The sequence below is a fragment of the Myotis myotis genome, unplaced genomic scaffold, assembly GCF_014108235.1.
Source record: "Myotis myotis isolate mMyoMyo1 unplaced genomic scaffold, mMyoMyo1.p scaffold_m19_p_13, whole genome shotgun sequence".
NCBI classification, from domain to species: Eukaryota; Metazoa; Chordata; class Mammalia; order Chiroptera; family Vespertilionidae; genus Myotis; species Myotis myotis.
In genome coordinates, this window is record NW_023416317.1 from 31,738,439 (window position 1) to 31,765,762 (window position 27,324).

Consider the following 27,324-nt stretch of genomic DNA (forward strand, 5'->3'; position numbering starts at 1 on the left):
TGCCTGAACCCTCTGTCGGGCCTGATACCCTTTCCCACCCACTCCTCCAGGCAGCCTCTATGAGGTATCAGGAGCTCAGAGAAGACAAGACTCAGCCGAACCCTCCCAAGGGCTGCCAGTGTTGCAGACCCAACCAGTTTAAAGCTGGTTAACCTCTCACCTCCACCCCAAAAATCATCACACATGACCACCTGATCATGTCTGAGTGACCTCAGGGTGGCCTGTATGGCACCTAAAGAAGAGACATCTGCCCGAGGGCACACACCCTCCTGCCTGCTTACCTTTCTGAAGAGATTCCTGTGGATCAGGCAGTTGGGAATAGAGTGTGCCCATGGGGATGTTCCACCCAGCGGACCTGCCAAGGCCTGTGTGGCAGGACTTCTTGCCTCGAAGCTCATTCAGCTGGAAGCCGCTGCCCTTCTTCACCACGGCCACAGCATAATAGCTGGTTTGTGGATCTACAAAGAGACATGTGAATGGAAGATCCACAACCTGGGCTTCAGGGAAACATTGCTCATCACTGCTGGGCTCCTGACTAGGGAAGGGGAACCCACAAGCCACACTTATGTTGGGTTGGGTCCTAAAGAGGGAGAGATCAGAATAACTTCCCTAGGTTTGCAGGGAAGAAAAGGACCAGAGAGGGGACATTCGTATAACCCTACCGGCAAACACTGGCCAGAAGGCCACAGGCACATGATTTTTCCTACCCTGGCCCTGCAGGTTGTCTGCCTACATCTATCAACTCAAGCCTACCTGGAAACCAGAGGTCACATTCCTGACTCTGAGTATTTCCTGGCACCTAGGGACAGTCAGGTTACTCTCAGAGTGTGTGCTCCAGTGTGGTCTCTCCTCTGAGTGAGGCACCTGTGGTTCTTGGAGGACTCTCTATATAGCTCTAAACTCTAATGATTCAGGTCAGGCTATACACTGCCTGCTCTATTTCTCCAGGGAACACATTTCCTGGCCCAGGAGGTCAGTGCCAGCAGCACCAGTCCTCAGCCAGCCCAAAGCCACAGAGGCCTTGAGTTCTGCCTGTGGGGGCTTATAGGGCACCACATTGCCCACTCATTCCTCCATTACCTGCCTAAATAAGACAAGAGTCTGCCGGGAGAGAACAAGGGTCTATCAGGAGAGAACAACAGCCACAAACCCTCTCCCGGGTCCCCAGGGAGAACTCACTCTCTTTTGACCCGTAGTACTCTGCCACTACAGGTTTCAGGTTGAAGGGGGCTCGGCCCGCGTCAAACACCAAACCTGCATCCAATGTCACAGCATCTGCTTTGCTTTCCTGAAAAGGAACAAACCAGACACCAATGAAGTCCTCAATTCCAGGAAAGACCACCTAAACCCAGGTGAGTGAGGGTGACGTCTGGGGCCAGAAAAGCCATCACCTTGGTCAGACCACACACTAAACCGTTTCAGTTGACTCCACCACCCCAGTGGGGGAGTTTGGCCACCATATTCCTATTCCTCTAACATAGAGGAAGGAATGGGTTGGTTTTCTTTTTCCTGGTGAGGAATCTGGTTCTTGGCTCAGAAACCTGTGTGTGATCTTTTAGGATCAACCTGAGCTACAGAGGCTTTACTCGCAGGCCTCATGGTGGAAAGCTGCCCTCCCCACACCAGGCTGGGTGCACAGCCCAGGCACTGCAGGCTCTGAAGGAGGTTGCAGTCAATCACTCAGGCCCCTCTGCTCGGCAATGCTCTTACACATGTACATTGAGAACCCAGGTGCTGTTGTTCGGTGACCTCTTTATCGTGGGCCCTCTGCTGAGTCCTTTTTAGGCGTCACTGTACAGCCCTCCTTATGGGGGAGTAGGGCTTTGATGATACTCTTCTCCACTCTGATTCAGTACTCAGTACTCTTTCTTCCTGTCCTGGGTCCAGATAACTGCAGGAGTCTTGCATTCATAGAGTCAGTGTGTCTTTGGATTTAACTTCTTGCTTTACTCTGATCTAAGTGTTAAGTGATGATTACGTCCATTGTGGCTCATTGTTCATTTAATGGAGTATTCAGACAAGTTACAGCTCACCGCTATACAACTCCTGCCTACTTGTAAGCTGGGAGGTTAGCTACATTGCTGACTGGCAGCCTTCAGTAGCACCATCCTGGAGGCGGGAGCCATTCTGCAGCTGCATTTTACACATTAAAAAATAGAGACACTTTAAATCACTTCTTGAGGTCATATAGCTAGTGAGTCATGGAGCATTAGAATCCAGGCAGTATGGGTTTATTTCCTTCATTACACTGTTTCTTGCTGGTTGTTGTTGGATGCCTTCACACTGTATCTATAATTAATTTAAGAATGTAAAGTATTTAAATGCACCACTAGTGGAAGTGAAAAATTAATAGTTCACTTTAAATGTTTTTGGTACCATCCACTGTATCTATAATTTATTTTCTCTTAAAGTAAGAAGCACTATTTTTTTTATATATACTCTTAACTTCTATTCCATTTTTCTTCAACTATCTTTAATCAAAATAATTTTTCTAGAAGCCCTTGCCAATACTCTATGAATAGTTTTTATTGATAAAATTACAATTCTAGACAAGTATCAGCTAGACAAATATACAGTTTGGCTTACATTATTGTTTTATTTCATTTAGAACTACTATTGTCTTATTCCCTACATAAAACATGACACAGATCATGGAGGTATAGCTCCCCATGGGAAGCGGGCCTAAGCCGGCAGTCAGACATCCCCTGAGGGCTCCCGGACTGCGAGAGGGTGCAGGCCGGTCTGAGGGAACCCCCTCCCCAAGTGCATTAATTTCGTGCACTGGGCCTCTAGTACGTAGATAAGTCTTAAAACTAAAAAGGCAAAAAAAATCTTAGGATTCTATTTGCTTAGGAAGAAGAAGCGCAGATCATTGCAAGTAAGGCCAGGGGGTTCCATAGCCCCAAGTGGCACCATTCCCATAGAATCCAGTGCTGCTGCAAACATAAGCTATTGGCAGTAATGAAGTCTTGAGAACTTGTGGTGGATTTGTGAATAGTATTACTTTATATTATTAACATATTTAAAAAGAGGGGCTTGCATAGACCAAAGCTGATCATATTCATAATTCAAGGGTTATAATTAAGCCATGATAGAAACTGAGGTCCAATTTAAAAGCAAATAACAACAACAAAAAAACCCCAAAAAACAAAAAATCGAACTCACAAGCCCTAACCCAGCAGTTCTCAACCTGTGGGTTGTGACCCCTTTGGCGGTTGAATGACCCTTTCACAGGGATCACCTAAGACCATCCTGCATATCAGATATTTACATTACAATTCATAACAGTAGCAACATTACAGTTATGAAGTAGCAACGAAAATAATTTTATGGTTGGGTCACAACATGAGGAACTATATTTAAAAGGCCAGAAGGTTGAAAACCACTGCCCTAACTGGTTTGGGCTCAGTGGATAGAGCGTCGGCCTGAAAACTGAAGGGTCCCAGGTTTGATTCTGGTCAAGGGCACATGCCCAAGTTGTGGGCTCAATCCCCAGTAGGGGGCGTGCAGGAAGCAGCCAATCAATGATTCTCTCTCATCATTGACGTTTCTATCTCTCTCTTCCTCTCTGAAATCAATAAAAATATCTTTTTTTTTTTTAAATATATTTTATTGATTTTTTACAGAGAGGAAGGGAGAGAGATAGAGAGTTAGAAACATCGATGAGAGAGAAACATCGATCAGCTGCCTCCTGCACATCTACTGAAGATGTGCCCGCAACCCAGGTACATGCCCTTGACTGGAATCGAACCTGGGACCTTTCAGTCCGCAGGTCGACGCTCTATGCACTGAGCCAAACCAGTTTCGGCAATAAAAATATCTTTTAAAAAAAACATAAGTTTTTGTATCAAATCACTAATTTCCTGAGTTAATCAAGCTCCGTTTAGCTGAGTCTGCCTCTCCCACCTCATTGCTCCTTCCAGTATCTGCTTGCTCTGCTCTGCCACCCTGGCTCCTCTACAGCAACTCAAACAAGCTCAGCTCTCCCTTGCCTCGGGGCCTTTGCACATGCTACTGTTCACTGCTTGGAGTGTTATATCTTGGCTCTTGGCTTACCCATGCTCATCCCTGGGGTCCCAGCTTCATTGTTCCCTCTCAGGGAGATTGTTCCTGATACCAGGCTCTGTCAGAGCATTCTACTTTTCCCCTTCATTTTATGGCACACATTTTGAAATTACACATCTACTTGTTTGCATGCTTTTCTTCTCTCCTAAGAAAAGCTCCTCAAAAGTAAGGACCATGTGTGTTTAAATCCATCACTGTAGCCCCATTGCCCAGCCAGCAACTGACACAGGTTCAAATGAGCAGGAACAATGTTGAAGGAGAAGAGGATTTTGGAAAACCTAGAAAACAAAGGGGTCAGCTATCATCTGCAATTCTGTCACCATATTTCTCTTCCCTGTGACCATCATTCATCGACTTTCATGATGTATTAAGAACTTCCAAACCATGTTATTTTGATAGCAAACATTCTTATTTTTCCCCTGAGTTCAGAGAACGTAGTGCCTCAAAATAGCCCCCTTTCAGAGCATGATGAATTTTGCTCTAAGACTCCTTAAATGTAGCCTCTCCTATGTCCATTTCTAAAGTACATCAGCCTATGTGTGAGTACAGAATTGTTCCAGAACGCCAGGAGCAAGAGAAAGTGTGGGTTGTTTCCCACTCTCCTTTAGGCAGCAGTGACTTACCGCAATGGCCTGGATACACTCATGGTAGGAGCTTTTCCTCACACAGGCAAGAGTAGCAGCAGCCTGAGGGAGGTTTTTCAGTTTTTCACTGAAAGCTGTGCACTTTGTGTCCTCATGATTTGAGATGGTGCACCATGTCACAGTTTTGTCGGGGACAGCCAGGCACAGCCCTATGGAAAAAAGGACAGAGGGCCCTGTTCCAGTGAGAGGGACAGCAGCACCCTCTGAAGGGACTTGCAGGCTACATCCCCTCTGTCCTGTCCTCCTCCCACTCCTGTCCATGAACAGTGAAGGGTACAGGTTCCACTGCATTCTGAGGCTGGGACAAGAGAAGCGAACCCCAATGACCTCCCAGGTTCCCCCTTGCCACCTATTGCTGGCAGGAGAGAGGGCTTGACCTTCAGTTCTCAATAAGAAACCACAATCTGCTCCTCTGTGTTCTCCATGCCTTCTTCCCTCACCATCATGGGACTGCAGTGGGACATAAACCTCATTAGTGTGACATGGCATTTTCAACCACTTCAAGGCATTGGCTCAATACCACAAGTCAGGAAGCCAACAAGGTAGGAATTAGCACTTTTAAAAGAGGCAGGAACTGTGCTCAGAGAGTGATGTTTTACCCAGCCTATCATTAGTGGCCGAGATGTCTAGAAACCAGGCCTCCAGTCTTTGGTCTCTTCCCAGGGAACTAAAGAAGATAACATTCTGAGTTATTTGCATCTGGTTGGCCAGTAGATAGAGGTAAATGACTGATGAGATAATGAATTTGTCTGTGACACCATCTGCCTTCTTCTGTTCTGGGAATAACTAGAAACTCCACATTTTCAGTGGTTTTCTCTGTTTCCAATGACCCTCAATTTTCACCAGTCTTTTTGGTGGCAATTAGGAGAAGCTAAAGTCAGCCATGTCTGTAGCTACTAAAATCCATGTGGTAACAGATGTGTTGTCCCCCTCATGTGAGCTTTGGCACTGTTCCCAAAACCCTCTGTTATCTCTACTCTCCATGGATCAACTAACTTAAGGAAGCCAATGATATCCACAAAGCACAAAACAGCAGAGGGGGAGGGCAGCAGTTCTCCAGAATGCATAAGGAGGAACTTTCTGCCCCAACAGCCTTTATCCCAACCCTGCCCTGGGAAACCACAGGAGACCTTAGGAACCAGGGGCAGAGCCTCCCCAAACCACCCCTCCTGGGGTTCCCCTGGGCAGGAATTTGTCTTAGTCATGCATTTACCTTGCACATCCTATGAGGTCTTAGGGTGGGGGTGGGAAAGGAGTGAGGCAAAGGCAAATAATGTGAGACCGACACTCTAGGGTAAACTTTTTCAGGAGAGACAAATGACTAAACATGGAAGTCTCCAAAGGTGTGACAAATGTGCCATAAGTAGCAGGTAAAAGTAAGAGGATAAGGCGAGCCAATAATCTCAGGAGGTGATGAGAGTGGGAGAGGCAGCCCCCATTGCAGGGATGGGATGTAGCAAACTCCACCAGTGCCTGGATCCATGGCCTCAGTTATCCTCACCTACCCTCCCAGGACAGGTTGTACTGTCTTCCTCAATGGTGAGGACCTAAGAAATCTGGCTTTAAATCCCATGCTCCAAACTCCTGGACTGCTATGCGTCAGGAGGATATTGTCAGCGCCAATGACTCACTCCCATGAAACATCATATTGCCAAAGAGGAGGAGATCAGATCCAGCGAGGCCTTGAATGCCTCGCTAAACTGTTTGGACTTGATTGAGAGGCCCCAGGGAAGGGATTTGATAAGCTGTGATGGGAATGCTCTAATTTACTGTATTTCTCTATTACAAGATTTACTGGACAGGGAGGAGGAGGAGGAGAAAGCAAGAAGAGCATGAAAAAGTGCCAGGGGTGCAAGCAGGAGGTGCATGCAGGCACAGAGCTACCCCTGAGGCAGTGCTAAAGCAGGTGCAGAGGGGCTATGGGGAAGAGCTGAGGAAAGGCACTATCTGTCCAGCCCCAAGGGAACATGGATCCCAGGGGGCAGTGTGGCTGGGTCCAGGGTATAAGGGGCCTTCCCTGCACCCACACTCACCCAGAACTGCGCAGGCCAGCAGGGCAGGGATGGTGAGCCTCATCCTCCGGGTCTGGGTCTGCGTGGTGGAGCAGCAGGCACAGACCAACGGTCTTCTGCGCTGCCCCTCTGTGCCCCGCTCCCCTTTATCCCTGACCAGGGGGACTAAGCACAATCTTTGACCTCCTGTGTTTGCACAGCCCGCTTGCCCAATCACCCTTCAATCCTCGCCCCCGCTCTCCTCATTTCCTGAGATCTGGGTCAGACCCATGGAAGGAGTCCAGCACAAAAATGCTGATTGGAAGGAAATTAAAGAAAAACCAATCCTTTGTTCATGTGCGCTGCCTCTGCACAGGAGTGGAACTGCAGCTGGTTGGGGCTGGGGAGGAGGGGGTGAGGGGTAGGGTGGGGAGTGGGTGGCTCTGTTCCTGAATCCCTAGACGGCAGAGCTGGTCCTGCCCCAGTCCTAGGTGCTCATTGCACAGATGGAAGAGGGAAGGGAACTGCCCAGATCCAGACTAGAACCAGAGAATGACAGGCAAAGACCTACCTGGGAAGGGCGTCAAAGAAGAATAAAGCTGGCCTCAGGTAAAAAAAACAACAGGCTCAACATCCTTCACTTGTTCCCAGGGGTCTGTCCCCTGCTCCTGGGCCCTTCAAAGGGCCTGCCCCACTGAGGGGCTGCTCTCTCCCCATGTGCCCTGCTGAGCCAAGGCTCCTGGACCAGAAATCTTCCCTCCCTTCATGCAGCCTGCTGGACATCTTGGTCTAGGGACAGAGTCACAGGAGAGACAAATTCTCTCCCATAAGAAGCTGCCCAGGAATGTGGTCAAAATTCTGTGAGACTCAGAACAAAGTGCCACATGAGCTCAAAGAAAGAGACCCAGGGGAGGATGTGGCCTGATCTCAATGACCTGGGTCACCCTAGCTCTCCAGCTAAATAGTCTTCAAAGGTTTTGATTGCACAACCTTATTAGAAAAAATAAAGTGACTTTTAAAACAAATACATTTAAACTTTTTAAACAAATATAAACTAACTTTTCTTCTGAATAGAAATGTGTAAATTTCTATTATTTTCATAATTGAAAGGCATTGAGGGGTGGGGGTCTGGCTTCACTTGGGGACCTTGAGGTACCGAGATGAAGATGGAGGGGAAAGCGAGGGGCAGCGCTGGCTGGGAGAGGACACTGCAGAGCAGGCATGCCCATGGCCAACTGATGCCTCCCTTAGGCCCTGCAGGGAGCTTGCAGAGTCTGCCTGGAAGCAGGACGGAGAGTTGCTAAATGTTGAGCTAATCCACAAACAGGAAAGCTTGGTGGAGGTCATGCAAGGTCAATGGACCATGATCCTCCGCCCTGGGCCCCTACCGCACTCACATAGTGAGCCTTTCCTGAGGCAGCTCCGCCAGGGACAGGCACAGCCTAGCCTAAGCCCCTCAAAGGGAGCACCATCTGGCCAGCCCGATGCCCCCCCTCAGTGGAGCCTCTGAGACCAAGCCCATACATGTGCAGGGGAGGAAGGTCAGATGAGACATGGACAGCAGGAGCCCAACATCATCTAGTTGTTGCTCAGCAGGAGGACAGGAACAGACCCCTATGTCTGCCATTCCTTGGAGGAAGGGGCGAAGCTGGCTGTGGGGTGTACATGTGTATAGGACCCTGGTTGTATGGCTGTGCCCACATCTGTAAAGAGTATGGGTGTGTGTGGAGGTAAAGGTTAACATGACAGTGATTCATGGGGCCCGTGACACTTATGCCTGTACTCTCCCTTATGATGTTTAGTTCTATACCACAGACACTTGAGTCAGAAAACTCACTGTCCCTCATTTACCACTTAATGGTGGCTAACACTCCCTGAGAGCTTTACTGGATGCTAACCCTCTGTGATTGGTGCATTTGAATCCCCATTTCACAGATGAGATTAGGAAACTGAGGCCCTGAGAGGTTAATAATGTGTCCAAAGGCGGCTGGTGAGTCAGATGCAAAATCACGCAGTCTGGTTCTAGAATGTACATATCCATTCACCAGGGACGCACAGAGCTCATATGAGAGGGATAGACAGGGCACTCCCAACCCTGCCGTTTCTCCACAGAGATGCAGCCCCAGGTTTCAGTCTGCAGAGGGCCTGGTCCATCAAGTACCCTGACTGCAGAACTTCAGGCATGCCCTGGCTTATGCTCAGATGGAAAGTCTCATGTTTGCAGTCGTTCCATGTGCCAAGCACTGTTCCTAACCCTAACCATTGTTTAAATGTGGACACTGCAGTGAAACAACAGGTCTTCGTTCACAGAGCTCTGGAACTTGAACTCAAATCTCCTAAGTGCCCCAGCCTTCTGCAGACCACAACTGCCTTCTTGATGTTGATTTTTTTTTTTTTTTTTAATCCAGAAGAGGAGGAGAGAAAGGGAAGAAGGAAGGGAAGAAAGGAGGAAAGAGAGAATATGAATATGAGAGATTTTTCAGTTATAGAACAATCTAAGTCATGACCCAAATCTTCTATTATAAACTGAATAAAAGTCTTAAATTTCAACAAGATTGGTCCCCCTGTAGAAAGAGCTGAACTTGTGTGTACGTGCAGGGGTGTTGGGTAGCTGACCTGAAGAGGATGGGCAGAAGGCATTAGTTCTCGGAACCAATATTTGTTGTTTCCAAATGTTGCCTCATTTACAAAGAAACAGAGCAAACAAAGAGCCTCTGTCTGCTTAAACCAGTTCCTCCTCCACCTCCTACTCGCTGCACCCTGCCCAACAACAGGGCCTTCTCCTCTAAAGGACCTGAGTCTGGATCATAGAATCCTGTGCTCATAGACCTGTTATCCCATAGACCTGTGGCTCAGGAAAAGTGTGGTGAGAACCAAGAGTGGAAACCAAGAGCAATTTTCCTTTTAGAAAATGTCAGATAATTTGAAATGCCATATACCATATCCCTTTCCCTCTCCTTCTCCCTCTCCCTCTCAGAAATCTCCCAAGAATGATTCTCAAGGAGTCCATTCTTTTCCCAAGGGATCCATAAAAGTATCTTTTTTTTGTGAAGAATAGTCCAGGGCCAGATAGCTTCACCGATGAATTCTACCAAACATTTAAGAAGAATTAGACAATCTGACAAATACTCATCCAGGGAACAGAAAAAGAAGCATTACTCCCTCACTAACTTTTTGAGGCCAGTAAGTATAGTTTGAAAGCAAAAACCATCAAGGATATCATAACAAAGATTTTAAAATTACCTTTTATGAACATAGATGTAAAAATTCTAAGCAAAATATTAGCAAATTGAATCCAGCAATATCTAAAAATGATAATTATTACTATGTTGGATTTATTCCAGGAATACAACTTATTTGAAAATCAATCATGTAATTGATCACATTAACATAATAAAGGAGAAAAATTATATGGCCATATCATCTGTATAGGAACAGCGTTTGATAAAATTCAACATCCATTTGTTTTAAAACCTCTTAGCATACTTATCCTAAGAAACTTGCTTAATCTGATAGATCTGTGTGTGTGTATGTATACATTTGTATTCATATATACACATACATATATCATATATACACATGCATATATATGTGTGTATATATATATATCTACATATATATGTATATATATACATATATATGTAAAAGTATTGAAAAGGAAAAAAATATTATTTTCACAGGTGATATATGATTATACATGTATAAAATTCTAAAAGAATTATTAAAAGAAAGGTTAGGCAATATTAGGCTGGATACAAGATAAATATATAAAAGTCAAGTGTATTTCTATATACAAAATGAAAAAGACTATGAAAGTGCTATATAAAGTAGTATAATAATAACAAATGCCTAAGAATTAGTTTATCAAAAGATGTCTAAAATTTGTATACACCAAACTATAAAATACAACTGAGGAAAAATAAGGAAGCTTTAAGTTAATGAAGGGTTATACCCAAAACATAGAGTGGAGACCCAATATCATATAAATGTCAATTCTACCCAAATTAATATATAGAGTCAATGAACTTCTAGTCTAATTCCCAATAAGTGTTTTATATTTTTTGGTGGGAATTGACAATATAATTCTAAAATTTATATGGAAATGAAAAAGTCCTAAAGTAGATATTTGGTTCCTTGTGTAAATTGTATCATAGCAAGGTAAGAACAGAATGTATTTGATTTTTCTTAACCTTGTCCGCCCAACTCTGATCACCAAGAGCAATAATACAACTCAGGTATTAATTATCAATAATTTTACCTAAGTGCTTTCTATAACTTGAAACTGGACTAGTAGTATGGAATGAAAATTATATGTAGTCCACTAAATACTTAAGGATTTGTAGACATCTATCCACTACAATAGGTATATAATTGAGTTTCTTTTTTAAAAATGTATTTATTGAAAGAGGATGGGAGACAGAGAAAGAGAGACACAATTATTTGTTGTTCCATTTAATTATGCATTCATTGGTTGCTTCTTATATGTGCCCTGACTGAAGATAGAATCTGCAACCTTGGTGTATTGGGACAATGATCTAACCCACTGAGCTACCCGGCCAGGGCTTGAGTCTAGTTTCCTAATGGTGAGTGATCTTGAGCATCTTTTTATATGATTACTAGTAGACCTGCGCACAAATCCGTGCACCAGTAAGTCGCTGCCGTCCTCCTGTAGCTCTCTGCCTGCTGCCCCGCCCTCCCGTAGCTCCCCCTCATAGCTTGCTGCCCTGCCCCGTCTTGTAGCTCTCCGCAGCCCGCTTGTACCTCTCGGGCCCACCCTCCTGCTGATCTGTGATCTGGTCGTGATGCCCTTGGTCGTTACACCTCAGGGCATAATGGCTAATTAGCACATTCTTTTATATAGGATTGGCCAGTCTTACAATTTTTTTGGAAAAAGAATTCTAATTCTTCCACATTAAGAAGTAAATTAAACTTTTGACTAGTTATGGTGTAAGGTCTTTTTCAGATTTGTCTCATCTTCCTCCTCCTTCTTTTACATATATATGAAAAAAATGCAAACATACAAAAGAAAATAATATAATAAACATCCATTCACAACATACTCAGCTTCAACAAATGTCAATCATTTGCCAATCATATTTCATTCATCCTTCCACTTCCACTTTTTTTTTTCTGGAATAACAAACGTTATATTATTTCACCCACAAAAGCATGCATCTCTAATAGCCAAGAAATTTTTTATATAACCATAATGTGTTTATCACATCTGTAAACAATTATTCTATATTACCATCCAATACCCAGTTAATATGCCAATTTCCCTAGTTGTCTAAAAATATTTGTAATTTACCTTGTTGAAATTAGAACTTGAAACAAGATCCAGGAGTTGCATTGATTATCTCTCTTAAATTTCTTTTACTCTAAAACAGTCTATCTTTTATGCTATTTATTTGCTGAAGAAACTACATCATTTGTCCTTTGGAATTTCTGGATTTGGTTGATATGTGTCCCCATGGTCTTATTTTGTATTTAACAGCATTTTGTAGAAAGCTCCTCAGTTTGGGTTTGTCGAATGTTTCAGGGTGTGCATTTTTGAAGCAATATAACAAAAGTGCATCAGGATATTGCATTAGAAGGAGCACAATAGTAGTTTGTCTCATTATCGCTTCCGTTAAAACTGTTTGCTTGGTTAGGGTGGTGTCTGACAGGTTTCTACACTGTAAATTTATCTTTTTAATTAATGAGTAATGTGTGGGGAAATACTTTGTTTAATATTTTGCTCATCACACTTTCACCCCCATTGATGATTCTTGCCTGAATCAACTATTACTATATTAGTTGCCAAATAGTGATTCCCTAATTATATCATTTATCAATTGGTATTCTAAAGTAAACAAGTGCTTCTCTTTCTACATATATTTATTTCCTTTATTTGTTTTTATTAGTATGGACTCAGGAATTCCTTTTTATTCAGTGGATTATAATTCTTTCCTATCGTTTTTATTTTTCAATTACAGTTGACGTACAATACTATATTAGATTCAGATGTACAAAATAGTGATTAGACATTTACCTAATTTACAAAGTGATGACCCCGATAAATCTAGTACCCATCTGACACCATGCATAGTTACTGCAATATTTGGCTATATGCTTACTTTACATCCCCATGACTATTCTAATAATTGATACTTTGTACTTCTTAATCCCTTTGACCTTTTTCATCCATTCCCCCCAACCCCTATGCCATCTGGCAACCACCAATTTGTTCTCTGTATCTATGAATTTGTTTCTGTTTTGCTTGTTCATTTATTTTGTTTTTTAGATTTCACACATAAGTTAAGTCATATGGTATTTGTCCTCTTGTCTGACTTATATCACTTAGCATAATACACATAACATAAAATTTACCACTTTAATCATTTTTAAGTGTATTAGTCAGTAGTAGTAAGTACATTCAAATTGTTGTGTGGCCATCACTACCATTAATCTCCAGATCTCTTTTCATCTTCCCAAACTGAAACTCTATACCCAGTAAACAATAACTTCTCGTTTCCCCCTACTTCCAGCCCCTAACAACTACCACTCTACTTTCTGGCTCTATGATTTCGATTATTCCAAGTACCTCATTTAAGTGGGATCATACAGTATTTGACTTTTTGTGGTTGGCTTACTTCACTTACAGTAATGTCCTCAAGTTTCATTCGTGTTGTAGTATATGTCAGTAATTCCTTCATTTTTAAGGCTGAATAATATTCCATTGTATGTTGTATTATGTTTTTGCTTATCTGTTCATCTGTCGATGCACACTTGAATTACTTTAACATTTTAAGTATGGTGAATCATCTATAAATATGGGTGCATAAATATATCTTCAAGATCTGGTTTTCTGTTCTTTGGGGTATTTCTGGGTCATACAGTAATTCTATGTTTAACTTTTTTAGGAACTTCCATATTGTTTTTCACAATGGATGTCCCATTTTATATTCCCACCTACAGTGCAGAGTTCCAATTTATCCACATCCTCAACTCTTACTACTTTCTTATTTTTTTAAGAGTAGATATCCTAATAAATATGAAAAGGTATCTCATAGAGTTGATTTGCATTTTCCTAATGATTAGTGATCTTGGGCATCTTTTTATATGCTTATTGGTCATTCTTTCAATTTTTTGGAAGAACAAAAAAGGGAAGAAAAGTGAGGAAGGTGGGGAAAGGGAAGAGGAATATGAAAGGGAAGCCTTTTATCTGTCTCCACAGATGGTACTGTCAAGGGCATATAGCAAAGTCATGTGTAGAATGAGGAATAACTGAACAGATATGGTCAGCATCTTTCAATGTTAGGAAGCCCTGGGCCCCTTTTCCTCAATTCAAACATCCTCTATAATAAAAGCATAATATGCAAATGATATGCTAAGGCTGCTCAACCGCTCGCTATGACGTGCACTGACCACCAGAGGGCAAGACGCTCTGACTGGTAGGTTAGCTGGCTGCTGGGGTCCGGCTGATCAGGACTGAGCTAGATGGGCAGGACACGCCCTGGAGCCCTCCCACAGTTCCTCCAAGGCTGGCCAAACTCTTATGTCCCTCCCTGGCACTGATCATGTACCGGTGGTATCCCTTGACCTGGCCTGTGCCCTCTCGCAATTCGGGACCCCTTGGGGGATGTCAGAGAGCCGGTTTTGGCCAGATCCCACTCAACGCAGAAGCTGCCCCCTGGTGGCCATTGTGCTCCCACAGGGGAGTGCCACTCAGCCAGAAGCGGGCTCACGGCTAGCTAGCACAGCGGTGGTGGCGAGAGCTTCTCCCGCCTCTGTGGCAGCACTAAGGATGTCCGACTGATGGCTTAGGCCCGGCAGGGAGTGTGCCAGGCCTAAATTGTCAGCCGGACATTCCCCAAGAGCTCCCGGACTGCAAGAGGGTGCAGGCCGGGCTGAGGGTCCTTCCCCTCCCTGAGTGCACAGTTTTCATGCACTGGGCCTCTAGTTCTTCTATAATTTACTGGGAGAGACTAGAAGCCATATGTCCTTGTTTCAAAAGCCAGTGCAATCCATTCTGCAAGCAAAACAACCTAAGAAAACCCTTTCCTCATTAGTATAATGTTCAATCTAATCCAACCGTACCTGACCTATAGGCCAACAGCTTCAGAGGCCACTGACCATGAAGCTGAGTAGACTCTGGAAGCCCTCATGTGTAAAGGAACAAAGTCCTGATCGAAGGTAGGCATGCAGGAAGAGCTGGTCTTCTCTGGCACATTGTTTGCTGAACACTTGGACAGGCTTGGCAAAGATGGGAAGGGGGTTAGAGTTCAGGGCCAGGGATACAGTTTAGAGGTCCATGGCAGGGTTGATTTCAAGCAAAATGCAATAGGCCATATCTGTCCCAGGAGCTGCTTCCGTTCTCACTCCAGACACCCCTCTGGCAATTGACTCCCCGACCACAAAGTGGAATGCTAGGGATGGAAAAGGAAGGCTGGGGAATTCTGAGAGCCTGGTATAATGTGGCCAGGACACCAGGGTGTCAAGAAATCTGGATTATAAACTAAAGAAAAGGTTTCAGATAGAATTATCTGCTCCCAGAAGTAGAGTTTATTCCCAGATTTGTAATTGGAAACCATTTACCCAGTGCAGAGTAGGAACATAGTGGTAGTAGAAGTGTCATTAAGTAAACATGAGACATGATTATAGCTGCAAAGGTTAGGACAAGAGGAAAATGTGGCCCTGGTTCTCTGTGCCTGGGGCCACCACTAAACTAGTGTAGTTAGGTCATTTGCTCCTACATATTCATTTCTTTATGGTAGGACTTTCAGTAGTTTAGTGAACTAGGCAAGTTACATAACTCTCAGTTTCCCATCTAGTAAATGGAAATGATACCTACTTCTTAGGGTTATTATGATAACTAAATTAGCAATTAAAGTAAATCTCCTATTTCTATACCCAGCACATTATCCTTCTTATTTTTAGTGTGTCATTACCAATACCTTCCCCATTTAAGTCCTGCATACACAGTACTGTGAGCCCAGCCCATGAGGTCACACCACATCAGAAAGCCCTGCAGGCACTCTGTCCACCAGGTCCTAGACCAGTGGTTCTCAACCTTCTGGCCCTTTAAATACAGTTCCTCATGTTGTGACCCAACCATAAAATTATTTTCGTTGCTACTTCATAACTGTAATGTTGCTATTGTTATGAATCGTAATGTAAATATCTGATATGCAGGATGGTTTTAGGCGACCCCTGTGAAAGGGTCGTTTGACCGCCAAAGGGGTCACGACCCACAGGTTGAGAATCGCTGTCCTAGACAATGCATCATAGAGAATAGAGCAGACAGAGCCTAGCAGTATTGTTTCTCTGTGTACCAGTTACCTGTGCACTCCTTTTATTACCTGTCCTTTTATTACCTGTCCATTCTTAAGGACAAGTACTGGATATTATGTGCAATCTGTGGGATAAAGTAGGTATGAAATTGGAGTCAGAGACTCCTAGGTTTGAATTCTAGAGCACTTAGAAGCTACATGATGCTGAACAAGTTAATTCTCTATTTGAGCCTCTGTTTTCTCGTTAGTAAAAGGAATATGAATACATACCATCTAGGGTCATTTGGAAGATGTGTTAAAGTGCTGGCTCTTCTTGGCATGTAGCAGTCACCAATAGATATAAATTACTATCGTTATTACAGAACACCTGGTATGGACCAAGTACTGATGGCACATTCAATGATAATAAATAACTCCACCTCATTTCTTCATGGCTCCCCCCATTGCTAATGGGCTCTCCAGCAAAATACACCTTGAAAGACCACCTCCTACAATGAGCTCATTTCACAGAGAGGAAAACTGAAGGCCAGAGAGGATATAACTGGGAAAGTGCCCAGCCAGGCAAGCAAAGCTAGAACATAGGAGTTTGGACTCAGTGTCTTCAGTTGTCCCAAACCATCCTGTGACACAGTTTCTGGAAAGTGTCATTCTTATTTTCTTCCAAAATTATTTAGGGATTTCACTTCCCGTTACTTTCACCAAAAGAAGTCAAGTCCCAAGATCATCAGGTGGGCCCATGAGTAGCAACTGGTTAAGCTGAGCAGAGTCTAGTGGTCTGAAGCCAAAACAAACAGATCACTGATCACTCTATTGCCCCCAGAGCAAACACCATTGTTTAATGTCCCTGCTCACTACTGGAAGAGAAGAGCAAATTCCACCTGGTTTCTCCTGGTTTACTGTTCCAAAATAAACCTCTGACCTGTACAGATTTGTAGACAATTGGTGTCCACTATTAGTTTCTACAATTGAATTATCTTATGTTTTACTTATTCTAAATGTTCCCACTGACAGGTCTTTTACATAAATATATGTCACTTGTCTATATGTGTAATTTAACAACAGTTAGTCCCATGGGTTAGCATCTGCTAAAAACAGGTTGGTTAGCCTCTGTCCCCACCCTTTCATCCCAGGGGCACGTGGTGTAAGGCTGCAGAGAATCACTGGACTGGAGATATGAATACATAAAAATTATACACCAAGTAGTGTGTGTGTGTGTGTGTGTGTGTGTGTGTGTGTGTGTGTGTGTGTGTGTCTGATACCACAGTGAGAGCCCCAAGCTTTTATCAATCCTCAAAGGGGATCCATTACTTCTACATGTTAGAAACTCTGTAATACATATTTATTATTTTTACATCAAGTAATCTTCTAAGGAAATTTAAAAATGAAAAAAAAGAAATCTTTACTATTTACCCACATGTTTAATGTTTCTGGCTCTCTTCATACCTTTGCGTAGTTACATATCTTAGGTGTTTTGTGGGCATATTTTTCCAGCATGCTTTCATAGACTGTAGAGTAATTTCTCTCTTTTAATTTAAATCCTTTGTGTGTTTAAACAGTTGTTAAACTTTTTCAAGTTCATTGTCTGAATACATTAATCTCTGTGGTTTCTAGTTGTGCTTCTATTGGTTGATTTTTCTCCCGATTCTGGGTCACATTTTGTGCTGCTTTGCATATCTGGTAATTTTTGCGTTTGATACTGGGCATTATATATATATAACACGTTGTTGAATATTTAGATTTTCTTGTCTCCCTCTAATGATTATTGAGGTTTATTTTAGAAGGCAGTTAAGTTACTTGCAGATTGGCTTTATCCTACCAAGACTAGTTTCACTCTCAGAAAGGGCAGTTATTATAGAGCAGCCCTTAATCTACAGCAATTTTAGACCCATACCCAAGGCATGACCGTCAGTGAAATCCTTAGGTTTTCAATGAGGTCTCTTCATTCTGGTTGTGAAGCCCTGAGAATTGTTCAGGATATAGGTCTCTCAGAGTTATTCTTTGCCTGGCCTGATGAATTTCAATTTCATTTACACACGTGGAAATTAGTATTTCACCAAAGACTCAAGGAGACTGTTATCAGATCTCTTTTGTTATAAATTCCAATCACTGTGGCTTCCTCAAGCTCTTATCTCTGCTTCCTCAACTCAATGTAATGGGCTCTCTTGGGTCCCCTCTCTCTGTGCTATGAGCTAGAAATTTCTTCTAGGCAAAAAGTAGACTCAGCATTCTACTCACCTCTTTTCCTTCCCTTCTTTCAGGAATCATATTCCTACGCTGTTATTGTCCAACAGTTTGAAGACAGTTGTTTTGTATATTTTGTCCAGTTTCTTAGTTGTTCTCTTCCGTTGAAAGAGGGCAAGTCCTATGCTATTTACTCTTTTATAGGCAAAAGTCTACACCCATAAAATTGACATTTAACAATATATAACTTAGGTTCCCATTCAACACATTCATTGAGACTACCATAAGCTGGAATTATGATAATAACTACAGGCCTGGTGCACGAAATTCACGCACGGGTAGAGTCCCTAAGCCTGGCTAGCGATCAGGGCTGATTGGGGGCCTTCCTTCTGGCTGCCAGCTGGGGCCTTCCTTCGTTCTGCACCACCCACTGGTGGTCAGCACACGTCATAGTGAGCTATCAAACTCCTGGTCTCCAAAACTCCCGAGAGGACAATTTGCATATTAGGCTTTTATATAATAGATAGGTATGGCAAAATCTCAGATAAGAAACTAACTCTAAAGAAAAGAGTATAAATCACATTTTCAGGAAGTTGACCATAAAAGGGTAGTAGGATTGGATTCTTGCAATCCCTTTAATATATTTTAATATATTTCAATTAATCTCAATCAGCAGTTTGATTCCACTTGACATTGTAAAACTTAAATGGTAAAAATGTTTTTAAAATAAACTCATTCCTTATCCTTTGTTTTTATTATGTAAGTACTTGATACTATACACATTGATGCATAATCACCACTCAGACTGCCTTCAGACAGATTTATTGCATAAATTATATTTAAATGACTTGACTCTTGGGTAGAATAATCAAAAAGTAGGAAGGGAATGAGCTTTTATGGTATAATTTAAAATCAGAAGCACAATTCTAGTACAAAGAAATAGTTTTCTCCCCCCCAAAAAAATGTGAGAACATTTAAGGAAGTTTTCTGAGAAGATAATTTTTATTCATTTTAATTTTTTGCATCAGGTATAGCACATAATTATAAAGATATTAACACAGATCCACATACAGACAATTGAGAATGTGGCCCCATGATATCTGCAGGCTTTGAGCATCTCTGCAGTTGTCCACTTTCATCACTTTTTAACTTCCATGTAAGGTGCAGGCGTCGAGAAGTTCTGTGGAGCATAACATGAGAGAAAGACCTTCAGGTCCTGCCTGTACTTACTCAACACAATTCTGTTTTTGTTTTCTAAAAGCAAATAGTAGGCGGTAAAGATTTTTTAAAAACGAGCACTCTCTCCCCTCAGTAATGTCAGTACTATCCTTAACCACCTACAGTGTCCTTCCTTTCCTGCTCTCATTATCTACAACACATGAAATAATTCAACAAAAATTCAGGTACACTCCCAATAATTGGGTTATCGAAGCTCTAACTTTATTTCTCCAGCTTACTTCTTTTTGAGGCATCTATGCCACTCTAGATAGAAGGGACCTACTAGCATGTTAACTATATTTTGTTTCTATTATTATTTTTTACATTTTACTTAAAATTTTTGAAAATTGATCCTTTGAGTGGTATATACATGTCATTCCCAACCTTCTCCCTACATTTGAAGTGCTCACATACATACATTTTGATTTTTTAGCAAAAAAAGAAAAGAAATATAAATGTAAACAAGTTCAATTTCCAAATGATTTCAAGTTCTATTGCATGCTCTGTCTCCTTCAAATGCTTTGGCCTTTTTTCAGCTAGTGTCTTATACTGTTGTCTAATTGAGTCACCTCATTGATGAGTCTGAATCCTCCTGCAGCGCCAGGAACAAGCCCTCTGAATCTTTGTGCTCCTATTAGTACCTACCCAGGGCTCGGCAGTGATGGTCCTTAATACAAACATGTTTATCTGGCCCCTGACATTATTGCTCCTCAGTGTTTTATTCTACTCACCAGAGGGTAAGCATTGCCTCACATTAGCAATGGCTGTAAGATACTCTGGTCCTAAGTACTTTTGATAAATTGTTTTGTCCTGAAGGTTAGCCAAACATTCCGTGTCATCACTGAAGAGCAGGTCCTTGGTTGAGGATTTGAACAACTGGAACATCATATACTCAAACCCATTTCTTCCAAAGAGCTCCTGGGTCAGACAGACAGACAGTGAGTGATGGCAGTGCCAGAGAGCACAGGGTTGTGTATTCTGCCTCAAAAGACCTGAGTCTCCTGGACTGCTCTGCTCTAGCCCCTAGGAAACCTGGAACACAGCAACACTTTTGGAGGCACCATAGGAAAATGGCAAAAAGCATGGCCTCTAGATTCAAATCCTGACCCTCGCTTTTCCTTGTCATGTGATCTTAGGAAAATTCTTTACTGAGCTTATTGAACCTCAGTGAACTCCTTTGTAAATGATGAGATGATGTATGTTAAGCAAGTGCTAAGCAGAAAGGGCTCCAAGTTTGCCACTATATCACTATTCCGCCAGTCATTGGTGCTTTCAACTTCCTGGGTCATACTTGTATATCTTGCTGCTTCCTGGAGCCCTTGCTACCTTGCCTCTTCTATTCTCTGGACCTGCCCCAGGTATCCATTTCCATCTCTTTCTTCCCCTCCCCTCTCTTCCTTTGTTCACTTCCCTTGTAACCAAGGACCCAATCCTTCAAAAGTCTGTGACCAAGAGCCTCTGATTTTGCCAGCTCTCCCTGAGTTGTCCTTTAGCTGGAATGTGTGGGCAGCATATGCCAAGTCATGGATTACTCGACAAGGCTCTGGGTGTTCCCTAAAATCACTTGATTTATGCATGCCCGCTACTCAATAGCATCAGCCCTTTCGGGCTACCTATAAACGTCATAAATTATCTGAATGTTGGCTTTATAACGTTCATGAAGCCTAAAACAGTGTTCAGCTTGCCAGGTTCAGGAAACACATTGAGATCTACCTAGATCAGATAGGGTAACCTCCATTCTGCTTTTCCCACATATGGCTCAGTGTAGTGTGAAGGGCACTGAGCTAACTCCCTTATGTCTGTGACAAAACAAGCCCAACAGGTACCATGACTCTGCTCAGAAAGAGGAATGAGTCTTGGTGAGACACTTCAGATGGCCACATGTCTGAGGCTTTTCCAATCCACTGTGATATCCTAGATGGCCCAGAGCAAGAAGTGAACACAGCCAGACGCCTTCCGCTTTCATCAGAGGAAGGACTGCAAGAATCAAGTTCCACTGCCCAGGGAGGAAGAGAGTGAGACTGGGCTGGGGTGTGTCTGCAGGTCTGCGAGCTGAGCATGCAGTTGCCATACCTGTTGGTTGAAGAGCATTCTGCGAACAGAATCTGCCTTATCTTTCCTTGAGACCACAGCATGATTTGGGACTATGCCTAGGTGGCAGTTCTGAGCCTCAGTCACAGGCTTTCTGGTGCCATCGAGGCACAGCAGCTCAAAGTCTTTCTGCTTTAGATCCTTAGCCCAGTCTTCAGGGTTTTTTCCTGTCAAGAGAGAAACCAGGACAACTGATAGCTTTCATCGAGGTGCCCTCACCTGAGAGATGTGACCAACCACCCGTGTCTTGGAGAATCACAGAGACACAGAGAAACAATAAAGCTTTTAAAATAAAACACAAGAGAAATATTCATAAACTCATAAGTTCATTACCTTTCTGATTAGTGCTTTTCAGCCCCATTAAAGACAAAGATTTCTTAAACAGGCATGAAGAAGCACTAACCAAAGAGGAAAAGATTGATACATTGAACTACATTAAGATAAAGAATCTCTGTTCATAAAAAAGACATCATTAAGAAAGTAAAAAGGCGAGATTTTTCATAGATGGACAATATATTTTGAATACATATAACTGTTAAAAACATGTATCCAGAATATGTCAGGATGCCTATGCATCAACAGAGCCAGACGTGCTCAGATGGACTGCATCCTCCGCATGTTTGTCAGTTGGGTTCAAGGCCAATTTGATAACCAACCCTGTCAAGTCTGACTGGACATGAAGAATTTTCTCATTTCCTACATAAAAAAATGTTAGAGCCAAAGTCACTATAGTCTTAATGACTTAAATAAACTTCCTTGACAGCCCACCTGGGGAGTATTTCCCATGAGAAACTCAGATTTTTCCAAGGGCGGAAAGGACGGAGCAGGCACATACCGTCTGTGTTCTGCAGAACTGTGGGGTGCTCCACAAAGGCCACGTCTCCCTTCTCAACCAGACACCTGCACACCAAGGGCCAGGTCAGTGAGGAGGGTCAACAGGAGGTGTGTGTGTGTGTGTGGGGAGACACCAAAAGGGAGTCACTGAGAGGCTCACACCCCTCCACCCAGTCCGCTTGGCACATCTAACACTGACCACTTCCACACACACAGCTGTAATGCCTGGCTGTCCCTGGGAATTAGAGGAGAAATGTAATAATTTCTTTTTAAATCTGCTTATTTAGTTTCTAATGCTCCTTATTTTGAACACTGATCATTTTTTCCAGAGGAGATACTCATATTCTCCTATTAACAGGGATATTCAAGAGTGACTCTCTGGTTGGATCAAAGTTCACATCAAAGAGTAAAATCAGCATGGAGGATGTGATTTTGAAGGAGTATTATCACACCCATATGTCTACTCGGCCTTAAAAAAAGTTAATGTGCATCACTAGATATTTGTTCACACTTAATCCTCTGAAAAATGTTTGTCTGTGGTTAAGGTGCATTCTTTATGAGAAATATTTACATTAACATCAGTTTTATGACATTTTCAGATGTAAATTGCTATTAACTATTAATTATGAGGAGCACCTCGCCAGTTTTCTCTCTCCTAGCATCAGGTCTCTCTATACTTGGCTATGGTTATTACTCCCCTTCAGTTTTCCTAAGCTCACTTGCCCTGTTTCTTTCCTTTAGTGCCCCTTCATACAACCCCAGTCCCGAATGAGCATGATCATCTGCCTCAGGTATGTCTGCACCTCAGCAGTGAGATAGACCAGAGACCTCCCCAGTGATGAACTTCACTTGGGCATTCCTGTTCTCCTTGCTCTCTTCTAGACCCATGGTTCTCAAAGCTTGAGCTGGGACCAGTAGCCTGGGTGCCAGCTGGAAACTTAGAAATGCACATTCTCGGGCCCCACCCTGGACCTACTGGATCAGAAACTTATGGGGACGGGGCCCAGTGATCTGTGTTTTAACAACCACTTGAGGAGATTCTGATTTGTGCTTGAGTGTGACAACTAGTGCTTTCGACAGCCACCTCCCCACTCTATAGAGCTTCAAAAATGTTTCCCACTTCCCAGAAACCTCTGTCTCTCCCCAACACTCCTACTCCAGCATGTGCTCCTACTTCCCAGAGAAGCACCGAAATCATTGCTGGGCTTTCTTTCAGCAGAGGTTGGCAAAGTGAGGTAGAATCAGCAAGAGACTGAGATGCAGTAACAGGAGAGGAAGGAGGGGATCCAAGAGAGTGTGGTGTCCTGAAGCCAAGGAAGAAACTGTATCCAAGAGGAGGAAGTGATCGGTGGTGCCAGTGATGCTGGCAGATCAATAATGCAAGGACTGAGAACAGGTCTTTGGATTTATTTAGCAGCATAGAGGTCACTGGTGATTTACAAGTGCAGTTTCAGCTGCTGGTGGATGTGGTGCACCAAGGGGTAGATGTGGTGGGAGCAGCCTGCCCATGTGCCAACAATGAGGAGGACTGTTTTCTTTAGATCATTTAAAAACAATAATAAAACTAATTCTGTTGGTTGGGGTTGGGGGAATGTAAACAGATTTGTAAACTGGGTTCTGGGAGGATTGAAAGGAAAGAAATTGGAGTGAGCAAGGATGTTGAACTTCTTCAAGGAATTTCGTTGTAAAGAGAAGAGAGATGGGAAGGAAAGGAAAATCAAGAGAGGTTTTGCTTATTTATGTTTAAGATGAAAAAATGGCAACATGTTTGTAGGCTGATGGAAATGATCTAGTAGAGAAGAAAATGTGATGATGCAGGAGAAAGAAGGGAGACGTGCTGGGGCAATGCCCTGGAAGAGGCTGGAGGAGGGGCAGTCAATGCTGGTTCAGGACTGGGCCTTGAAAGGAGACAGCCTGGCCATCCCAAATAAGAGGATGGAGGGCAGCGTCTCTGGGCACAGATGCCAGCACATGGGTAGATGTGGCACTGGGAACAGGGTGGAATTTCTCTTTTGATTGCTTCAATTTCCTCAAGTGAAATAGGAAACAAAGATCTGATAGATGGAGGAAGGAGTGTTGGAGGATTGACGAGAGGAAAAAGTATGGAATCATCTTTTAGGAGAATGGGGTGGTGAATGGACTTAGAAACATATGACTCATTTAAGTGGTCTCATTACTTTAAAGCAGGGGTGGGGAACCTTTTTTCTGCCAAGGGCTATTTGGATATTTATAACATCACTTGCAGGCTATACAAAATTATCAACTTAAACATTAGCCTACTATATTTGGTTAAACATTTAATTAACTCACCTTTAATACCTTGGCAGAGCCATGATTTCTCAGTCCAGACGTTCCCCACCCCTGCTTTAAAGGGAGACCAGTTAGCAGGCACAGAGTAGTGGAATGTTGGACCTACCCAAGATTGTGGTTCAGCCAGGAGAGGAGGATATATGCAGGGGAATAATTATCATGGTTGCCTGTGGAATGGACATTGGGTACAGAAAGGGAAAAGGACATGAGGAGGGATGAGAACAGGATAGGGTTGTAGAATCAATGGAACACAGGTCAGTAGGAATGAAGGGCTGTTGAAGTCGGGAAACTATAGGGAGTGAAAAGGCCGGTAGGAGGTGGTGGGGAGAATGAGGTGTTTGCTCTTTGTGTGTTCATCTTCCTTTTGGAAAGAGAGGGGGTCACGGTTTGAGACAGAACTCGATTCTAGGTCCTCTAATATATCATAATAGTACCAAAATGGGACTATCAACCCTAATACCAATGCACCTTCGAATGTAAAGAAAAAGTAAACTGTTTTAGCCTAGGTTTAACATTTAGTATATACTAGAGGCCTGGTGCATGAATTTGTGCACTGGTAGGGTCCCTCGGCCTGGCCTGCGGGATTGGGCCGAAACCAGCTCTCCAACATCCCCTGAGGGGTCCCAGATTGCAAGAGGGTGCAGGCCAGGCTGAGAGACCCCACCAGTGCACAGTTGGCACTGGGGAGGGACTAGGGAGGTTGGCCAGCTGGGGAGGGGCCACAGGAAGGCTCTAGGGCATGTCTGGCCCATCTTGCTCAGTCCGGATTAGCCGGACCCCAGCAGCAAGCTAACCTACCAGTCTGAGTGTCTGCCCCCTGGTGGTCAGTACACATCATAGCGAGTGGTTTAGCAGCCTTAGCATATTGTTAGCATATTATGCTTTGATTGGTTGAATGGACAACTGGACGACTGGATACTTAGTATATTAGGCTTTTATTATATAAGATTGCTGTAGTGGGATCTGTGAAAATATGTAATTTATGTATGGCTAATGAAAGAGATAAAACTTTGGAGAAGGCAGAACGAGGTTGTCTGGCAGTGTGATGAATAAAAGGGTCCTTTCTAGAAGCTCACACATTCTCCACAACAGCCATACAACCCTTTCACACAGCATAGCCTATTGCCTCAAAGAGTCCCACACTGCCCATCGTACTTAGAATTAATCTACCTTCTCAGCCAGGCCAGTAGGCCACCAAAACAGCCAGTGCCTCAGCTCTAGCCTCCTCACACGCCTGATTCCACCCCCTTCTGTGCTCTACTCAGACCTTCTTACAGTATGATTTGTCCCGCCCCAGGCCTTTGTCCTTGCTATTCCTTCTTCCTGATTCCTCTTCCCCCAGATTTTTTTGGGGGCTGGATTCCCTCTCAATACTTAATCCTCAGATCACATGGTCTCCCTCCTTGCTAAGGCCTTCCCTGACCACTGTTTCCAAAATTGTCCCCTACCCATGTCACTGCCACATCACCCACCTTGGTTCCTCTTTACACAGTCAGCAAGTGATTGTCCTTTATTTATGTGTTTATTGTCCTACTCTCAGGGGACCCAGGGGGTGGGGACTATGTGTGTCTTGTTGCTGCAATAACCCTCTACCTCGACTAGTGCCTGCCCCATACTAGGTGCTCAATATATATTTATTGCATGGATAAAGGAGCCCAGGGATATCTATTTTTAAAATGGACTCATCAGCCAGGTGTAAGAAGCACGTGTAGGGTGCCCATCCTTTGATTTTAAACTGGGGCTCTGAAGGAATCCATGATGTATGCACAATCACACAGAAGAAAGGGGCAAAAGTAGAACCAGGGTTTTCCCAGGACCATCATCTTGCCTCTCCCCAGGTGCCTTCAGTCTGCTGGGTCTGTAGGAGAGTGCTCCAAAAAGGGGCTGAACTTGAGTCCTTGGGGGCAGTGGGAATTTGCAATTCTAGTTCCAAATTCTGGCTCCTCCTAAATGCAGCACCCAGATGCTGGGAAAAAGGTGAAAGGACAAGAGGTTCATGGGGTTGGTGCCAGAGAGAAAGGTGGTGCACAGACACTACTCGCCTGAATGCCCCACTGGAGCCGTAGTATTTCTCGTGGCTGTTGGGAGCACACTTGTGGGCTGCATTGCTGCCACCGCCGCACAGAGCACAGAAACTGGACTCTGGATCAGACCCAGGGGCACAGCTTTGACTGAAGAATTCATCTGTGCAGGAGGAAACAGGAGGTCAGCTCTTCCCGCCTGTGTTAGCAAGAAAGCCTCAGGTTTTTGTCCCTAGAATTGCCTGATGATGTAAAGACACATTCAGGTATCTGGTACCATATTATTCAAAATAGGAACCTTATGAAAAATTGTTTTAAGTTGCAGCTGGAGCAAAGTGAAGGGGGACTAGCTGAAGTTGGGGCAAGGGTCTGTGAGTCCACAAAAGTCCACCCTGTCCTGGCACAGGAAGAGTGGGAATAGATTTAATCCTAAGAGTGGACAAAATTGGAAAACATGTCCCACTGTTTTCCAACCTCTGCTGCCCTGCCTTCTTTACATGGTCTGCCATCATGACTCCAAGCCAAGAAGGGGCCCGAAAGGCCCAGCCACCAAGCCCTGTGCTGGGCTCCAGGGCACCACAGTGAGGACCTACCCTCCTGAACCCAAGTCTATGAGACAGCAGTCATAACCCAAGCAATCACACATTGAATTTGTTTCTCCCTTTGCTCCGCGGGGGAAAATAAGATCCCACAGGCC

The 27,324-nt window shown here is 43.5% G+C and overlaps 1 protein-coding gene across 5 annotated transcripts in view; it reads right to left on the bottom strand.

The window, feature by feature from the left end:
- TF (transferrin) overlaps positions 1–27,324 on the bottom strand; it is a 72,708-nt gene that overhangs the window by 21,923 nt on the left and 23,461 nt on the right. The window contains exons 13-17 of one of the 5 annotated variants that reach the window (XM_036332554.1): positions 26,649–26,790; positions 22,298–22,362; positions 21,445–21,629; positions 20,103–20,289; positions 19,133–19,333 (exon numbers count right to left, since the gene is read on the bottom strand). In XM_036332554.1, the coding sequence (XP_036188447.1) occupies positions 19,299–19,333; positions 20,103–20,289; positions 21,445–21,629; positions 22,298–22,362; positions 26,649–26,790 (614 nt within the window). In that variant the 3' untranslated portion in view covers positions 19,133–19,298. Of the gene's footprint in view, positions 1–281; positions 459–1,179; positions 1,289–4,688; positions 4,859–6,742; positions 6,891–19,132; positions 19,408–20,102; positions 20,290–21,444; positions 21,630–22,297; positions 22,363–26,648; positions 26,791–27,324 lie in introns of those variants that run through there. The other 4 variants (XM_036332551.1, XM_036332556.1, XM_036332555.1 and 1 more) reach the window with 4 other exon arrangements.